Below are 14,884 nucleotides of genomic sequence, written 5' to 3' on the forward strand. Positions count from 1 at the left end.
GAGGTATCGAGGTACCTACCTAGGTATCGATAAAGCAGGTCCCATCTTAGAGCTTCGCGGTGACGTTCCCAGCTGTTAGGCAATCCAGGCAATCCGAGCATCACCAACTTTCGAGCAAGGATGAACAAACCAGAACTAATGCCGCCCAGTTGATTGTCGCAAGCATTTGAGCACCCGCTATGGCTTTGCTTCTGGTGAGTTATCAGTCCATGATCACTTTATTCTCACTAATTCTACTTAACTAACCTGCCCAAAGTGGAAAGCATTCGACTTCTTCGAAGTGAGCCAGGTCAAGCTCGGCGACGACGAAACACGTTCATTCTTCGAGAACAACGAGGTATCAAGCGTATGCTCCGGATCCGATAGTTTATTCTTCGGAAGCGATAACGGCTATGTGCGCATTATCGGGCCCAGTTGGAAGATCGTCCGGAGCTTCCAGGCACACGACACCGGTCGCATTACCCATATGCGCCAGGTTGAGGGGACGAGCCTGCTAGTTACAGTTTCTGTAGGATATATGTCACAGCCTTCAAATTTTGAACGGAACTAATAAGAAGTAGGAGGACCTAAGCAACGAGCCTGTATTGAAAGTCTGGGCATTGGATAAGCCCGTGAAGAAGACAGGCCTGCCCACCTGTTTGAGTACATTGAACATAAACAATGGGCGAAAACAGTTCCCTGTAAGCACGGTTAGAAATTAATATGAGGATTCATAATCTAATTAAATGTTATAGATATCGTCATTCACCGCTCTCGACGACCTCTCGCAGCTCGCCGTAGGATTTGCAAACGGTTCAGTCACAGTAATACGAGGCGACCTGATACACGACCGAGGCACAAAACAACGAATCGTTTACGAGTCAGAGGAACCCATCACAGGAGTCGAATTTGTAGCCGATCCAAAGCTCACAACACTATTTGTCGCAACGACGTCCAAGCTCTTGAAGCTAGTTATATCTGGCAAAGGACAGGGGCAACCGCCGAGGACGATTGAGGATGCCGGGTGCGCTGCCGGTTGTATGACAGCAAATAGCAAAACCGGAGATATCATCGTAGTCCGAGAAGATGCGGTATACTATTACACATCAGAGGGGAGAGGGCTTTGCTTTGCCAACGACGGGACCACGAGCCTAGTCTCAACTTTCCAAGACTACGTTGCTCTTGTTTCGCCGCCCCCGGTTTCTAGCAGCGGAAGATCTGATAGTATAGGGAGGCGCTTTGGAGGATCAAATGCAGAGGCCCTCTTCAACGCTGCTAGGTTTACAATGGTGGACCCAATGCTTCAAATAGTCGGACATTCCGAGTCTCTTATTTCTGAAGTTAAGGCTATTTTTAAAATATGGGGAGACCTGTTCGTTTTAACTCAGGATGGAAAGGTGAGGCGTATTGACCTTTACTCGACCGAGCATGTACTCATCAAGACCAGGTTACCCGCTACCATGAGAAGTCATTGCAGCAGAGACTCGAATTATTATACCAACGAAACCTATTCCCGCTTGCTATTAATCTTGCGCAGAAGTCCGGCATGGAACCGCAACAACAAAATGTCATATACCGGAAATACGGTGACCATCTATATCAGAAAGGAGACTACGATAGTGCTATGTCTCAGTATATCAAGGCAATTGATAACACCGAGCCTTCACAAGTCATCCGAAAGGTAAGTGTTTATCTTGAAACTCTAGAATTTCTCTGACAGGAATAGTTCCTCGATACACAAAGAATACATAACCTGATCGAATATCTCGAAGAGCTTCACGAACATCACAAAGCTACCGCGGACCATACAACTTTGTTACTAAACTGCTATGCAAAGTTGAAGGACGTTGAGAAGCTGGAGAAATTTATCAAATCTGAGGGAGATTTGAAATTTGACCTGGACACGGCCATAAACATGTGTAGGCAAGGTGGATATTTTGACCAGGCCGCTTACCTTGCTACCAAGCATGGCGAAAACGACCTTGTAGTAGATATTCTCATTGAGGACTCCAAGAATTATGCCGAAGCACTTGATTTTATATGGCATCTAGATGCTGAAACGGTATGTGGATTGGTATTTGATGTTACTCTGATGCTAATATTTAATAGGCATACCCATCATTAATGAAGTACGCCAGAGTACTCCTAGAGAACTGCCCGAGTAATACTACCGACCTCTTTATCGACTACTATACAGGAAAATATAAGCCTAAGGTTCATCCAGTGCCAGAAGAAACACAAACAATTTCAAGCGGCGGATTGGCAGCTGGAGCCGCAATAGCCGTGCAGAACCTAACCAGCCTACTTCCGCTCCCCTACATGAACACCTCCGTAGCTCCTACACCTACAGGGCAGGGATCGCAAGCAACTGTTAGCGACGCAGGCGCTGTGATAGATAACGAAACGAACACTGAGCAAAAGTATACCCCACCCCCTCCTCGAACCGCATTTTCGTCTTTTATCGACCACTCAGACGAGTTTATCGTCTTCCTCGAAGCCTGCCTTAAGGATGATTCTCTCAAAGAATCAGACAAAGTAGATATCTATACAACTCTATTTGAGATGTATCTCCATAAAGCAAGCGAGCGGAAAGGGATGCAGAGAGAAGAATGGGAGCTTAAGGCGAAGAAGCTCATCGAAGGGCGTGAAGTCCCCATTGAGAACTCAAACGTTCTACTACTATCTCACCTCTCAGACTTCCGGGACGGTACAACTCTAGTCAAAGAGCAGTCCGGTTTGTTGTTCGACATCTTCCGCTCCTACACTTCCGCGAAGGATACACGGGGCGCTATCAAAGCCCTCCGCAAGTACGGACCTGAAGAGCCGCAACTCTACCCCGCGGCGCTGGCCTACTTCACGTCAGACAGACGGATCTTAGAGGAAGCCGGACCAGAAGAGCTAGCCAACGTGCTCAACAAGATCGATCATGACGGCCTGATGGCACCCCTGCAAGTCATCCAGACGCTGGGGACGAACGCCGTCGCGACCATGGGCATGATCAAGCCATACCTACGAGAAACGATCTCGCGCGAACGCCGCGAGATCGCGTCTAACAGGCGGCAGATCAACTCGTTCCGCAAGGAGACGGAAGCCAAGCGGGCCGAGATGGCGGAGCTCGGCACCAAACCTGCCGTATTCCAGGCGCAGCGGTGCCCCGGGTGCGGCGGACCCCTCGAGTTGCCGGCCGTGCACTTCCTGTGCAAGCACAGCTTCCACCAGCGCTGCCTCAAGCAGCAGGGCGACGACGGCGGCGACGTCGAGTGCCCCGTCTGCGCGGCGAACAACGCGGCCGTGCGCGCTATGAAGCGCAGCCAGGGCGAGCGCGCGGATAGGCACGACTTGTTCCGCGACGCGCTGGAGAAGGGGGATGATCGGTTTAAGACTGTTGCGCAGTGGTTTGGGCAGGGGGTTATGGGTGCTGGGACGGCGGAGTAGCGTTATGGTGGATTGAATTGAGTCAAGTTTGTGTATGTGCGTTTAAAGATTATATCCTAGGAAGCTGGGGTATCGCGTCTATGTGTGTCGGGTGCTTTTCTATATACATGTCTATATGCATCGGTATAATATACCTTATATACAGGACTAACCTAGCTGTGTAGCTAGGTTATATGATATCGCCTAGCCAATGTAGACGTAGGGTTACTATCCCGAGTACGTAGTTAGAAAACTAGTTTTTATCTATAACCCCGAATAAGTTGTTAAGCCATCTTCCAACCGGCTCGCTATCGACTTTAGTCCGCCAGTCGGTGATTTGGTGGAGGTACGCGGATTCTAGGGACGCGGGTAGGTCTTGTCCGGAGACCTCGGTGATCTGTCCGTGACGTACTGTCATTGCTGCGCGGAAATCCGGGGGGAGGTCGTCTGGTAGCGGCGGCCTGGGACGAGGGTCGTCTTCGGTTGGGTGCGTGGAGAAGGTGAATTGTGGTGTTTGCGTGTATATCCAGTCTAGGGACTGTTTTGACAGTTAGGGGGTTTGTTAATTTCTTATTCGTTGATTTTCATATTTAGACATCGGGGGATAAGGGGATGAGATGATTCATAATTTCTAGTAGGACCCCTTTTCTTTTACTTTTACTTTCTAGGTATAAAGAAAAGGTCAGAGGAAAATAAAGACATACCTTGAGCTCAGCATACCCTTTTGCGATAGCCGGAACGTCATTCAAAGCCTCCTCGGCGTCTGATACCCAAATAATCTCGGGATCAACGTTCCCGTACATAGCACCAAACTCGGCGACGACGGCCTCCTCGAAGGTGGCCGTATCCTGTACCCCTACGTTGCGGATCGGGCTGCGCACACTTTCGACACCTCGCGCTTTAATAAAGGGGGCCGCAGGGGAACGTAGGAGCGGCCCTACAAGCGGTAGGTTAGGCGACTGTAAGAGGCACGTGCCGTGGTGAAGAGAGCGCAGACGCGTTAGCTTGTAAGCCGAGCCCGAGATCTTGAACGTTTGCGTCTGTTTCTGTCCGGGGACGTCTAGTACTATATCATGCCTCTCATTAACACGGGATCCGGACACACCGAGAGAGCGCAGCGCTTGCACAACCATAACAGCATGCTTGTTCCGGTCGAAGGAGGCTGGCGGGCAGATGACGCTATAGTTCACGTTGCCCGAGTCGTGGAAGACGGTACCACCCCCGGAGCGCCGGCGCACGAGGAGCACCGACCCTTCACTATCGCCGTTCTCGTCAACGACATTACTCCTCCCCGGACCAAGAAGTCCTAAATTAACCTCGAGCCATGGATTCTGGTTGCGGCCGACGACAATGCAGGGACGGTTTGTGTACAGAAACAAGACGACGGACTCCGGAGGTGATTTCTGCAGTAAGAAGTGCTCGATGGAAAGGTTGAGATAAGGGTCCGTCGCCCGCGATATGTACACTTGGACTCGGTTGGAGGGATGTGAGACGGCTTCCGCGTTGAAGAGACGGCGTGAAGATAAGGGGATATAGGGTCTTATACGCGGCCTGCTGAAGGTGTTGAGAAGACAGCGTCGGAGAGCCATATGGAAGGTTGGGATCGGGGAAAGATGCTGAAGCTACTTGTCACCTCATCTCATCTCATCTCATACAGTTTTGTTTTATTTTGTTTTATCTCATTTTATTTCATTTCATCTTGTTTAGTATGTATTATGAGTAGGTAGTGAGATTTTTAGTTGTATTAATGATAAGATGAGATTTGATATCGGCGGCCGTGCTCATGACGAAGTTACATACATACAACCCCCTGTCATCCCGGGGCCCTGCAGCTGCTTGTGTTACCCCACATTAAACTTTTGGAACGTACGTAGGGAAGCCAGGGTCTTTATCGATAACGATCGCGGGGCTTGAATCGGAGAATGCAGAACCCCCACCATCGTAAGACCTCGAAAATTAAATCTTGTCCTCGATCCGTTTGCTCTTTGACTCATACGAACAAAGCCTCCTATCGCTTTAAAGGGACCACGACGCAGTCCCAGAGGATCAAGAAAGCGAACTTACTAGACAACTTATAAGAGTACTTATATCATATCATAGTCCAACAATTGATAAGTTTAAATAACTCTTACCGAACCATCGACTACTTTTCGAGTATCACAAGATGTCGACCTTTGGAGATTTCTTTCGGGTAACTACGTTAGTTTTACCACCCAATCAGCTCACTACATGTCTCTCTAACATATATTTTACAGCTACGGCGAATCCCATTGTCGTTCGGTAGGATGTATCGTTGATGGTTGCCCTCCAGGTATGGAACTCACCGAGGACGATATTCAGCCCCAGATGACCCGTCGCCGCCCGGGTCAGAGCAATATCACAACTCCCCGGAATGAGAAAGATCGAGTAGCCATACAATCTGGTACCGAGTTTGGTATTACACTGGGAACTCCGATTGGCCTAGTAGTCCTCAATGAAGATCAAAGACCTAAAGATTATGGAAACAAGACAATGGATCTTTACCCGCGACCTAGTCATGCCGATTGGACTTACCTCGAGAAGTACGGTGTTAAAGCGAGTAGTGGTGGTGGAAGAAGCTCTGCTCGTGAGACAATTGGTAGAGTGGCAGCTGGAGCCATTGCTGAGAAGTATCTTAAGCTCGCTTACGGTGTTGAGATTACCGCTTTCGTCACGTCTGTTGGCGCCGTTCATATGTTCCCACCCACACCCGAATATCCGACCCCCAGTCAAAATCCCGCATTCATGGAGCTAATCCAGAATATCGACCGCGAAACAGTCGACAAGTTCCTGCCCGTAAGATGCCCGGATGAACAGTCTTCGCAAAAGATGGCAGACTATATAGCCGCATTCAAAGAGCGCAACGACAGCATCGGCGGAACGGTGACCTGTGTTATTAAGAACGTGCCAAGTGGTTTGGGAGAGCCGTGCTTTGACAAACTAGAGGCGAAGCTTGGACATGCTATGCTTAGTATACCAGCAACTAAGGGCTTTGAGATCGGCTCCGGTTTCGGCGGTTGTGAGGTACCGGGATCTATCCATAATGACCCCTTTATCAGGGCACCGGAAACCCCTGCCAGCGTGGACACCGGTGCTGGACGGGCTGGAACGCCTAAACCCAAACTTACAACCAAGACGAATAATTCTGGAGGTGTCCAGGGCGGTATCTCAAACGGGGCGCCTATCTACTTCCGAGTCGCCTTCAAGCCGCCTGCCACCATCAGCCAGGCGCAGAAGACAGCTACTTACGACGGTGATTCCGAAGGCGTACTAGAAGCTAAGGGGAGACACGACCCTTGCGTGGTTCCGAGGGCGGTGCCCATCGTTGAGGCCATGGCGGCTCTAGTAGTTATGGATGCGCTGATGCAGCAGATGGGACGACACGAGGCTAGGAGACATCTTCCGCCCCTAAAACAGACGGTGCCGCCGGCGGATAATGGTGTCTCTATGGATACGAAATAAAAGGCTGGGGGTAGATAAAACCGGATTACAAAATATAGCGGGATAAAATAATATGATTCGTCATTTTTTTTTTTTATAATTTTCTTTTTGAAGTTCTTTCTAATTACAGGATATAATAAACGCCACTTAAGTTAATCAGCGGGGGTTATCTCTTTACTTTTCAATTCACAACATACTCTCTACTGTCAAAGTCTCAACTGTCAAAGTAACAAATATATCCTTTGCCGAGACGCCACCAATGTAGCCATGGCATCCACAACATCAATACCCGAGACATGTCCTCTCTCCAAAGTTCCCCTACATATCGTCGCCGCCATTCTTGAACAGTCAGGCTCAGTCCAACAGCTACGCCTCACTATCTTAAGCCATCGTATCTTCCGCGATGCCTTCTACGAGACCCCTCGTGCTATTGTCGCCGGCTTGGTTGCAAACCAGATCCCTTCTGATACTCTCCCCTTCCTTATCACGATTCTGGAGCTCACTAAGATCACCCATGACAATGCACATATTTTCATAGACATATCAAGCCGCTTACAGAGAAACCTAGAGGAAACTAGAGCCGCGTCCCTCGTCGATTTCTCGCTGTCGGATTACGCGTTTATAAGTAGAAAATATGCGGCTTCCGAGTCGCTAGCACAAAGCCTAGCAGATGAAGTGACCCCTATCCTCGCCGATAGGTTGGGACTGGACCGCCGTTCTTCGAACGTTACGCCGCAAGAGAGCTTCCGCTTGAATAGAGCATTTCTGCGGTACCAACTTCTGAGTACCCGTGCACAACTCCTGAGTACCTATGCAACCCGAGCCGATGACCTAGCTCTTCGCCTAGACCTTAGCTGGGAATACTTCCGTCAATTCTGGTATAGTTCAACCAGTTCCTTCTCTCCATGGGTTAATGAACAACTTCGGTGTGTGTATTTCTACTTAGAACGCAAGGTTACTGAGGGTGAGTTGCACAAGTGTCGCTTGAGAGAAACCTAGTCTAATCCTCTCTATCATTCCCTAGCTATGGAAGAGCTTGCTGTACATGATGTAGCATGGAGCCAGCAGCAATATGTATGCACCACCGATGAAGATATAGGAGATCCCGAAATTCGATTTTTTGTGAGTTTATCTCTCTTATAATCAAAACCCTTTATCATATAGCTACCATTTACCTCTAACTCAACCTCGAAAGCTTCTCCAAGGTCTCGAATTTCTAAGTTCCGTAGTTCGCGCAAAAACCTACGACGAAAAGATTCGCCTCTTCCGCTTGGTTGACTTTCCATCTACGCCAGAGATAAGCAGAGCCTCATTTGCTAGCGATGTACCCACGGGTGCTGTTATAGAGATAGTCCCGGATCTCGGTATCAGAGATCTTGATACACCGCTAGATCCATACGTGAAGCTAGAGCTGGATGAATTAATTGGGCCCCTGGACGGGAAGTACGACTCGACTGATTCGATCCCGTTTCGCGCTTGGCTCGTTGCTCTGGTAGGGAAACGTGTTTACTGTCATTACAGTCGGGACTTCAGTAACTTTTGGGACTGTGCGTATACCATGTGGGACTACGCCAACGTCCCCGGAATGAATATGCGAGAGAAATTCGACGAGTTACATCATAAATCGCGACACTTCCAGCGGAAGTCCACGGATGACTGGAAGGACCACTATGAGTCGCCATTCTATTGGCAGATTACCGATATTTACCTTGCAGGAGGGACAGGATATTGGCCTGAGGACGGCCCAGACTGCCCAGACTTTGGTAGGATTAATGGGCTAAGTGAGGAAAAGAAAAGGGAGCTCCTGGATAAATGGCAAAGTGGGGTAGGCCTAGGACAGCTTTCGCTACTTAATCTTCATGACGACTAAACGAAGAGAAGCTTCTTATAAAATAAAGGGGGAACTACCTGGATCTACATCTAGTTTACTACTGTTACATAAGAGAAGTGTCCGAGCTATACCTATATACGGTATCGGCCCAGAGACTACGCCAATAAAATTGTTCCTGTGTGTAGACTTGGCGAGCATTTTAAGCCTCTGAGGCTAGGTAGAGTTCGACATAAACGCTTTCTCGTAGGCGGACTGAAGAAAACGGCGTGAAAATTCAGCTGGCATTTATTGGTAGATTTTTACAAGAAAGCAAGATAATTTCAGGGGAAACCAGAGACCATCGGATATATTATTGGCATAAAACATACTATGATTTCCTCTTAATTATTCTGGGTTCCTTTTTTTCCTCCGACATTTAGAACCACTGGAAACATTCTCCCGCCATGCAAGCTACTTTGCAAACTCCATCTTTTCACCGTTGACGTTGAAGATCTGAAGCTCCCCATCCTCCCCTACTTCACGACGGCCCTCGGAACAACCTATGGGAACGAGAGTCAGCAACAATTATTAGCATAATAAGACGGAAAGTGGACAAGCAAATTTTGAGAAGCAATAATTAATTCCTCGGTTACCCAGATCAAGAACGGCAATTTCTCAAAAGGGGCTAGAAAATAAGTGACACGGATTATTCTACGTACAGCTGCTGTACTGTGAATAGAGCAAGTTAGCAACGATACAGATATACACCTCGTCTAACTAGACGTTTTGAAGACATGGGGGGAGAGCTGTAGACTTACGACACCGTAGCAGGGTTCGTTTAAACAATCGTTGATTTCGCACGAGAGGCAGCCGGGAATACAGCAGTAGCTCTGGTACTGACGTGTTGCAAGCGCGGGCGGATAAGAAGGCCCGGCGTTGGTAAGGAGAGCCAGGGGCATGATGGCAATGGCGCCGAGGAAGGAGACGATGGTGGAGGAATGCATTGCGAGCGAACTTTTCTATATGGCCTAGAGCTGTATGAAGGTATATGGACGTGTTTATGTCTAGGTCTGTTGTTGAACTTCTTGGTGAAAGTCCTGGAGAATTGCGTTGACAGGACATGGAAAACTCTTCTTTATATACAGGCTTTTGTAAACAATTACTTACTACTGCAGATATCCTCTACAGGACTAGCCGTATCTTATGTATCTGCTGATAGTATTTGATTGGAACAGCTGGCCCTATTTTCATAAGCCACTGGCAGTTTGTTCTCTTGGGTTGGAATACGATAGATAACCTGCTCTCATTTGCTGCTAACATTGGTCGAACATTAGCCCCCAAGCAATCACTGGAGTAAGGAGTCAAACTCATTCACCACTTACACTATGTAAGGAGCTAGTTGATAATTTAGCAGCACACTATCCCTTGATGAGGTTCTGGGGTTATCCTCATGACTACTGATAACGGACGAGTAGGAAACTTCCGAGAAGTCCCAAGCTTAACTAAGTATAGCAACTGACTCGATTCTTTATCTATTTGGTATAGGTATTTCGAGTGAATAGAAGGAGCAGCCTCTAGTAATACATCATATGAAGGCTAAGGGGTAGGTAACGTGAAACAGTCCCATGTGAGGCGGGCTGGCTAGCAGGTTAGACACTTTTGATTTTCCTCTCGCACATTTTACGCCTCACCCTTTGGATGTGGAAACATTCACTACATTACTACCTGGTCGTGACTCTAAAGAAGAAAAGATGAACTTGGCATGACAATCCTATTGTAATTTTGGGTCATCAGACCCGCGGCGAGCAGAAAGAGAAAGAAAAAAAAACCCCGAGAAAATTGAAGCAAGCCAGAAGTCAGAAAAAAAGGAGAAAAAAAAAGAATAGTAATAAAAAGACAAAAATGGCAAAAAAGCTGGGACCAGATTCGGCCCCGAATCGATTGACCAGAACAAGTTGGCCTTTGCTTGCCGCCCCTCATGGAGGTCGAACCTAGGTCCTACGAAAAACTCCTCGAGGAATTATTTCTATCCCTACTTCATTGCCACTGCACCACGGCCATGTTGGATTCGCAGCGCAGATCAGGGGTGAAAGAATGGTTGCCTAAGGGCCTATTTAAGTCGACAGCGGGGTACGCGATATTGCCTGGCAACCAGCAGGCACAGCACCTAAGAATGAAGTATATTGTACTGGTACGTATCTACAGCACTTAATTCTCGCTGTATCCATTCTTCGTCTAGTTCTTTAGTTACCAACACTCGATCTAATAGGTATCGAAAATAGTTGGTAACCTAGACTCCGGATCTCGGGTGTGTCCTCTGGAGCGTAATAGGCATCTCTGCCTATCTGCAGTTCCCTATTCCCTTTCATTTCTTCCCCCATCATCTTCGTGTTGCCGCCAAACCCCTATCCTCGCCCAAGATTTTAACTTGATATTTCGATGCTTGGTATACACCCCTATATTCCGCCGGAACGTGCAACCGATGAACGCCGTAAACCATTTTTCTGACCTCATACAGTCCACGACACCTCAGTCCAGACTCCTCCAGCATAATAATAACAACGAGCAAGCTTCCACCTCCACCTCCCCATCCCCATCACACACCCCCCTCCGCATACAGCCCCTCCTCCCGAATCCACCTCGCAATATCCTCACTAACCAACCTCCCCAGCGCCTCCCAATCCCTCCTCAGCACCGCCTCGCGCACCTTCGTACTACTAACAACCTCCTCCCCATCCTTCCCCCCCTCCACCATCTCAATCCGTTCCGCCCACTCCGTCCTCCCACCCACACGCTCCAGCCCACCCGCCCGCAACTCCTGCACATACGCCCTCTGCGCCGCAGCATCGCCCCACTCCGCATCCGTGCGCATCGTCACCCGCAGCTTTGCGTGCGCGAAGAACGGGTCGAGAGACTTGGCCATGGACCCGTTGGGGTAGTACTTCGGGTTGAAGATGCGGATTAGCGTGTCGAAGCCCGTTAGGAAGATCTGTTCCGTTGCGTTGGATTCTCGGCCATGGTAGAAGTCTGATGCGGCGATGGCGTTTGCTTTGGCGTGGAAGTACGGCTCGGTTGTTACTGCTATGTCCACGCCGTCGCACTTGTTGTTCTGGCTTGTTTCTGTTGCTGTCGAGCGCAGGACGTCCTGCGCGAAGATGTACATCATGGCTAGGCGTTGCGGGAAGGCGGCTGGCTTTGGCGCCTTGTCTGCGTTGTTGATGGCGAGGAGAAGGAGGACTCGCGATTTATAAGTGCTATCATTACTGGGCTGCCCGTGCTCTGAAAGGGCGGATAGCACCATACGCTGGTGGGCGAGAGTAGGCGGGTTGAAAGATGAGTCGAGGATAAGAAGGGATTTTGGAGGGGTTTGAGGTGGGTGAAGAGCTGGTGCTTCAGCTGGCGTAGAGGATAGGGAGGAATAGGTTAAAGAACATAATACGCGGAAAGTCGCATTGGATATCTGGTAGCTCTTGAGAGCTTGGGTGAAGACGGAAACGAGATTTGATGGTAGTCGAGCCATTAGGGAGTCGTCTGTTGATGACATTTCTATTACATGATTTAGGGGTTGTATATAAGACTAAGTAAAGCAGGGTTAGACGCTGCTAATGCTATATGAGAGTGATATAAAACATAATAGAATTCTAACCTAGGTAGGTAACGACACCTTGTATATCGATGCTGGCGATGTTAGTGAAAGGGATGACGATAAGAGGTGGGATGAAAAGAAGTGGAGATGAGGGGAGGTTCTGAAATCATGGCATGCGGGTAATCCCGTCCTAAGTGGATACCTACATATGTACCTAAGGTATCTGAGAACCGGGGTTCTATTTTACCTTGTCGGAACTAAGACCTAAATAATATGATGACATAAATAAATACCTTATACATATACTTTCTAATAAGATCACCTAGTGGTAGGCCATCTCGACATGATTGAATTAACGTGGGACGCATGCTTTCCTTTAATGAAATGAGTGGCCATAGTAGCCATAGGGTATCGTAAGTGATCAACCAATATTCCAGAACGCCTTAGTGCTTCAATATGCGATCCTGTTAAACACAGCTCGCCCTCCAAAAACCTTCAACGAATTTCCGGCTCTCTCATGAAGTCGGGAATACTCAATCCACCATCTCCAGGAGTATACTTCTTGGACTTCGCTTTTCGATCTCGCTTGTCTGCGGCGAGCTTTGATATCGCCTCTTCGTCGTGGTCGTGGATGTTCATTGCCGCCATTCTATCGCGGTAGTCATCGATCGCTTCGACCATATCCTCCACGGGGTTGTTCTCCGCAGTATCTGCGCTATCGTCCAACGCGTAGACTTCCACTCCGCGTATGTGCGTATCCTTTCCGTTCTGGTGATTTTCGAGGATGGTCACTCGAATAAACCAGCAGCACAGCGAGTTACCATCATGTCCGCCACCAGCTCCTTCGATGGGTACGTCGACCCAGCCTTTAGGCTGGTTGAATTCCATTATGGTGTACGGAATGGTCATGTTGGGGCTGAAGCCGGCGGTGATTTGAAGCTTAGTAGGCGTATAACTTTCATCAAGCTCGTAATCTAGGTAGAGTCTAAGCTTGCGTATCTCTACGCGCTTGATGAAATGAATATTTAATCGATGAGGTTGTGGCCCATCGGACCTAGATAGTACTATGTTAATGGAATCAGCGTGCAGAAGCAGGTGAATGCTTACTGCCAGAATTGGTTGACATCGTCATCCCGAAGTTGCTTGACGCCACAGCCGGGTTTGTAGCTGCTGACCGTAAAACTAGCTAGGTTGCTGATTTCTTTCAAACCGACTAGGGACGCGTCAAATGCGGCGTCTTCGTTATGGCCTTCATCTTCTTCGTCCAATTCTTCTTGCTCTATCTCGTCCCCCTCGATGCCCTCGATATCATGACCCTCGTCGTCTTCGCCTTCATCTTCCTCAAAATGCTCGGTGTCTTCTTCGGTAGGAGCTGCAGAATTGTAAGATGATGAAATTGACGAAATATGAGAAGACACGTTGCTTCTTTGGTCTTCTTCAATAGCGGCCTCACCGCGAATCCGAAGTAGTACGCGCCATAGCTCATCCTGGGTCACTGCCGGCTGTGGCAGGCCATGTCCACCTGGGGACGAAGCTGAAGGCTCTCTTCCGAAGCCTGGAATATCCATGGTGTATATGGAATGGACCCTGATGATGAGGAGTGGATAGGGAATAGAAGATGGTGAAATGAGATACGATAATAATAATAAAAAAGGGGAAAAATCAAACGTGAAATTGAAGCTGACCTTGAGGTGTCTGTAAGCCCATTGTCCACTGCAAGTCACGCCTTGCACTACCATTTAAAGCAGAATATAAGCCGGTTATCTCGGCAGCTCCGGCGCGGCTCGGGTCTCCGGGGTAACCTGGTGATGCCCGGGAAATGCGGTCTGGTCGCATCAAACGCCGTCGAAACTCTTCTTGCTGTTGACGGATGCTGGCAGGGTTTCTAGCAGTGCCACCGCTGCTACCAATGTCTTGAGGCTCCATTATTAAGCAGACACAAGTTCATCTAAGGTTGATGAACAATCCTTCACTCTTTCAAATTGGTTTCCATGAATAGGGTTCTATAGAATGTGAATTTGGCGACATGAAATTATTGATGTTTTTGTATACTTAGGTACGAATATCAAAGTGCGTTCGGTTTGTGACTAGCGCTGTTTTCTATCGCTAATAGTTACACATTACGCATAAGTTATACATTTATATGCTATATCCATCTAACGAACTCTAGAAATCTTATCAAACCACGCCTTTTACACTTCTGGCTTTCTATTTTGAGTTTCTATCACTAGCATGTAGATTTGTGTGTAGAACATAAGGACTGCTGCTATCAATTAATTGGTTATTAATTCTTTTTCACTGGCATGTATAGTTCTTGATCTGGCCTTTGTCTAGGTTATGAAGCTATCAGTTTTTATTTTATTTTTTTCCACCTAGTTGCTATTTACCCATAGACCTGCTTCACCTTAAGCCACCACCGAGCATCGAAAGGGACAATTACTAGATGCAGTGCTCGTACTGTGAGATATACCATGTGCATCTAGTCTATCATCTTAACTAGGTACATCATTTGGAACGTATGAGATGTTTTAAACCGCAGGTAAGTAAAAACTCTACTTAGGGATCGTCTGCTTCAATGCTGCTTCTCATCCATCAATCCCTTCTAGTCCCACTTCATGTACGTACATATATAGGTA

The 14,884-nt window shown here is 48.0% G+C and overlaps 7 protein-coding genes across 7 annotated transcripts; 3 read left to right on the forward strand and 4 right to left on the reverse strand.

The window, feature by feature from the left end:
* The first annotated feature begins 44 nt into the window (after positions 1-44).
* Positions 45-3,530, forward strand: F4817DRAFT_11048 (vacuolar protein sorting-associated protein 11). The gene is made up of 7 exons (XM_049297473.1): positions 45-194; positions 257-508; positions 561-680; positions 735-1,376; positions 1,427-1,660; positions 1,706-2,041; positions 2,089-3,530. Exons 1-7 carry the CDS (start codon positions 180-182, stop codon positions 3,412-3,414), a joined length of 2,925 nt encoding a protein of 974 aa, XP_049164060.1. The 5' UTR covers positions 45-179; the 3' UTR covers positions 3,415-3,530.
* Positions 3,531-5,165, reverse strand: F4817DRAFT_11052 (uncharacterized protein). Its single transcript, XM_049297475.1, has 2 exons — positions 4,098-5,165; positions 3,531-3,931 (listed from the first exon to the last, which is right to left on the reverse strand). The coding sequence occupies exons 1-2, from the start codon at positions 4,980-4,982 to the stop codon at positions 3,647-3,649; spliced, it is 1,170 nt and encodes a 389-aa protein (XP_049164061.1). The 5' UTR covers positions 4,983-5,165; the 3' UTR covers positions 3,531-3,646.
* Positions 5,166-5,360: 195 nt separating this feature from the next.
* F4817DRAFT_322971 (chorismate synthase) lies at positions 5,361-7,044 on the forward strand. Its single transcript, XM_049301463.1, has 2 exons — positions 5,361-5,592; positions 5,649-7,044. Exons 1-2 carry the CDS (start codon positions 5,558-5,560, stop codon positions 6,871-6,873), a joined length of 1,260 nt encoding a protein of 419 aa, XP_049164062.1. The 5' UTR covers positions 5,361-5,557; the 3' UTR covers positions 6,874-7,044.
* F4817DRAFT_322972 (uncharacterized protein) lies at positions 7,045-8,912 on the forward strand. Its single transcript, XM_049301464.1, has 3 exons — positions 7,045-7,816; positions 7,877-7,974; positions 8,048-8,912. Exons 1-3 carry the CDS (start codon positions 7,120-7,122, stop codon positions 8,720-8,722), a joined length of 1,470 nt encoding a protein of 489 aa, XP_049164063.1. The 5' UTR covers positions 7,045-7,119; the 3' UTR covers positions 8,723-8,912.
* A 221-nt stretch (positions 8,913-9,133) lies between these two features.
* F4817DRAFT_311217 (uncharacterized protein) lies at positions 9,134-9,666 on the reverse strand (the record flags this gene model as incomplete). Its single annotated transcript, XM_049299967.1, has 3 exons — positions 9,134-9,222; positions 9,382-9,391; positions 9,481-9,666. The coding sequence occupies 3 exons, from the start codon at positions 9,664-9,666 to the stop codon at positions 9,134-9,136; spliced, it is 285 nt and encodes a 94-aa protein (XP_049164064.1).
* Positions 9,667-10,950: 1,284 nt separating this feature from the next.
* On the reverse strand, positions 10,951-12,375 carry F4817DRAFT_11113 (Nucleotidylyl transferase). The gene has a single exon (XM_049297478.1). It carries the CDS (start codon positions 12,204-12,206, stop codon positions 11,259-11,261), a length of 948 nt encoding a protein of 315 aa, XP_049164065.1. The 5' UTR covers positions 12,207-12,375; the 3' UTR covers positions 10,951-11,258.
* Positions 12,376-12,400: 25 nt separating this feature from the next.
* Positions 12,401-14,400, reverse strand: F4817DRAFT_322980 (anaphase-promoting complex, subunit 10-domain-containing protein). Its single transcript, XM_049301465.1, has 3 exons — positions 13,934-14,400; positions 13,356-13,620; positions 12,401-13,302 (listed from the first exon to the last, which is right to left on the reverse strand). The coding sequence occupies exons 1-3, from the start codon at positions 14,172-14,174 to the stop codon at positions 12,744-12,746; spliced, it is 1,065 nt and encodes a 354-aa protein (XP_049164066.1). The 5' UTR covers positions 14,175-14,400; the 3' UTR covers positions 12,401-12,743.
* Positions 14,401-14,884: the final 484 nt, after the last annotated feature.

The sequence above is a fragment of the Daldinia loculata genome (assembly GCF_022478755.1).
Source record: "Daldinia loculata strain CBS 113971 unplaced genomic scaffold F4817scaffold_1, whole genome shotgun sequence".
Lineage (NCBI taxonomy): Eukaryota > Fungi > Ascomycota > Sordariomycetes > Xylariales > Hypoxylaceae > Daldinia > Daldinia loculata.

Excerpts from the sequence above, each read along its gene's own strand:
- F4817DRAFT_322980 (XM_049301465.1), bottom strand. The coding sequence starts at position 14,174 with ATGGAGCCTCAAGACATTGGTAGCAGCGGTGGCACTGCTAGAAACCCT. Across the intron at positions 13,621-13,933 it reads GGGCTTACAGACACCTCAAG|CTCCTACCGAAGAAGACACC; the intron begins GTCAGCTTCAAT and ends ACAATTCTGCAG. Across the intron at positions 13,303-13,355 it reads GATGTCAACCAATTCTGGCA|GTCCGATGGGCCACAACCTC; the intron begins GTAAGCATTCAC and ends AGTACTATCTAG.
- F4817DRAFT_322972 (XM_049301464.1), top strand. The coding sequence starts at position 7,120 with ATGGCATCCACAACATCAATACCCGAGACATGTCCTCTCTCCAAAGTT. Across the intron at positions 7,817-7,876 it reads AGAACGCAAGGTTACTGAGG|CTATGGAAGAGCTTGCTGTA; the intron begins GTGAGTTGCACA and ends ATCATTCCCTAG. Across the intron at positions 7,975-8,047 it reads ATCCCGAAATTCGATTTTTT|CTTCTCCAAGGTCTCGAATT; the intron begins GTGAGTTTATCT and ends CAACCTCGAAAG.
- F4817DRAFT_11052 (XM_049297475.1), bottom strand. The coding sequence starts at position 4,982 with ATGGCTCTCCGACGCTGTCTTCTCAACACCTTCAGCAGGCCGCGTATA. Across the intron at positions 3,932-4,097 it reads AAGGGTATGCTGAGCTCAAG|TCCCTAGACTGGATATACAC; the intron begins GTATGTCTTTAT and ends CTGTCAAAACAG.
- F4817DRAFT_11113 (XM_049297478.1), bottom strand. The coding sequence starts at position 12,206 with ATGTCATCAACAGACGACTCCCTAATGGCTCGACTACCATCAAATCTC.
- F4817DRAFT_11048 (XM_049297473.1), top strand. Across the intron at positions 509-560 it reads GCCTGCTAGTTACAGTTTCT|GAGGACCTAAGCAACGAGCC; the intron begins GTAGGATATATG and ends AATAAGAAGTAG. Across the intron at positions 1,661-1,705 it reads CTTCACAAGTCATCCGAAAG|TTCCTCGATACACAAAGAAT; the intron begins GTAAGTGTTTAT and ends TGACAGGAATAG.
- F4817DRAFT_322971 (XM_049301463.1), top strand. The coding sequence starts at position 5,558 with ATGTCGACCTTTGGAGATTTCTTTCGGGTAACTAC. Across the intron at positions 5,593-5,648 it reads GATTTCTTTCGGGTAACTAC|CTACGGCGAATCCCATTGTC; the intron begins GTTAGTTTTACC and ends TATATTTTACAG.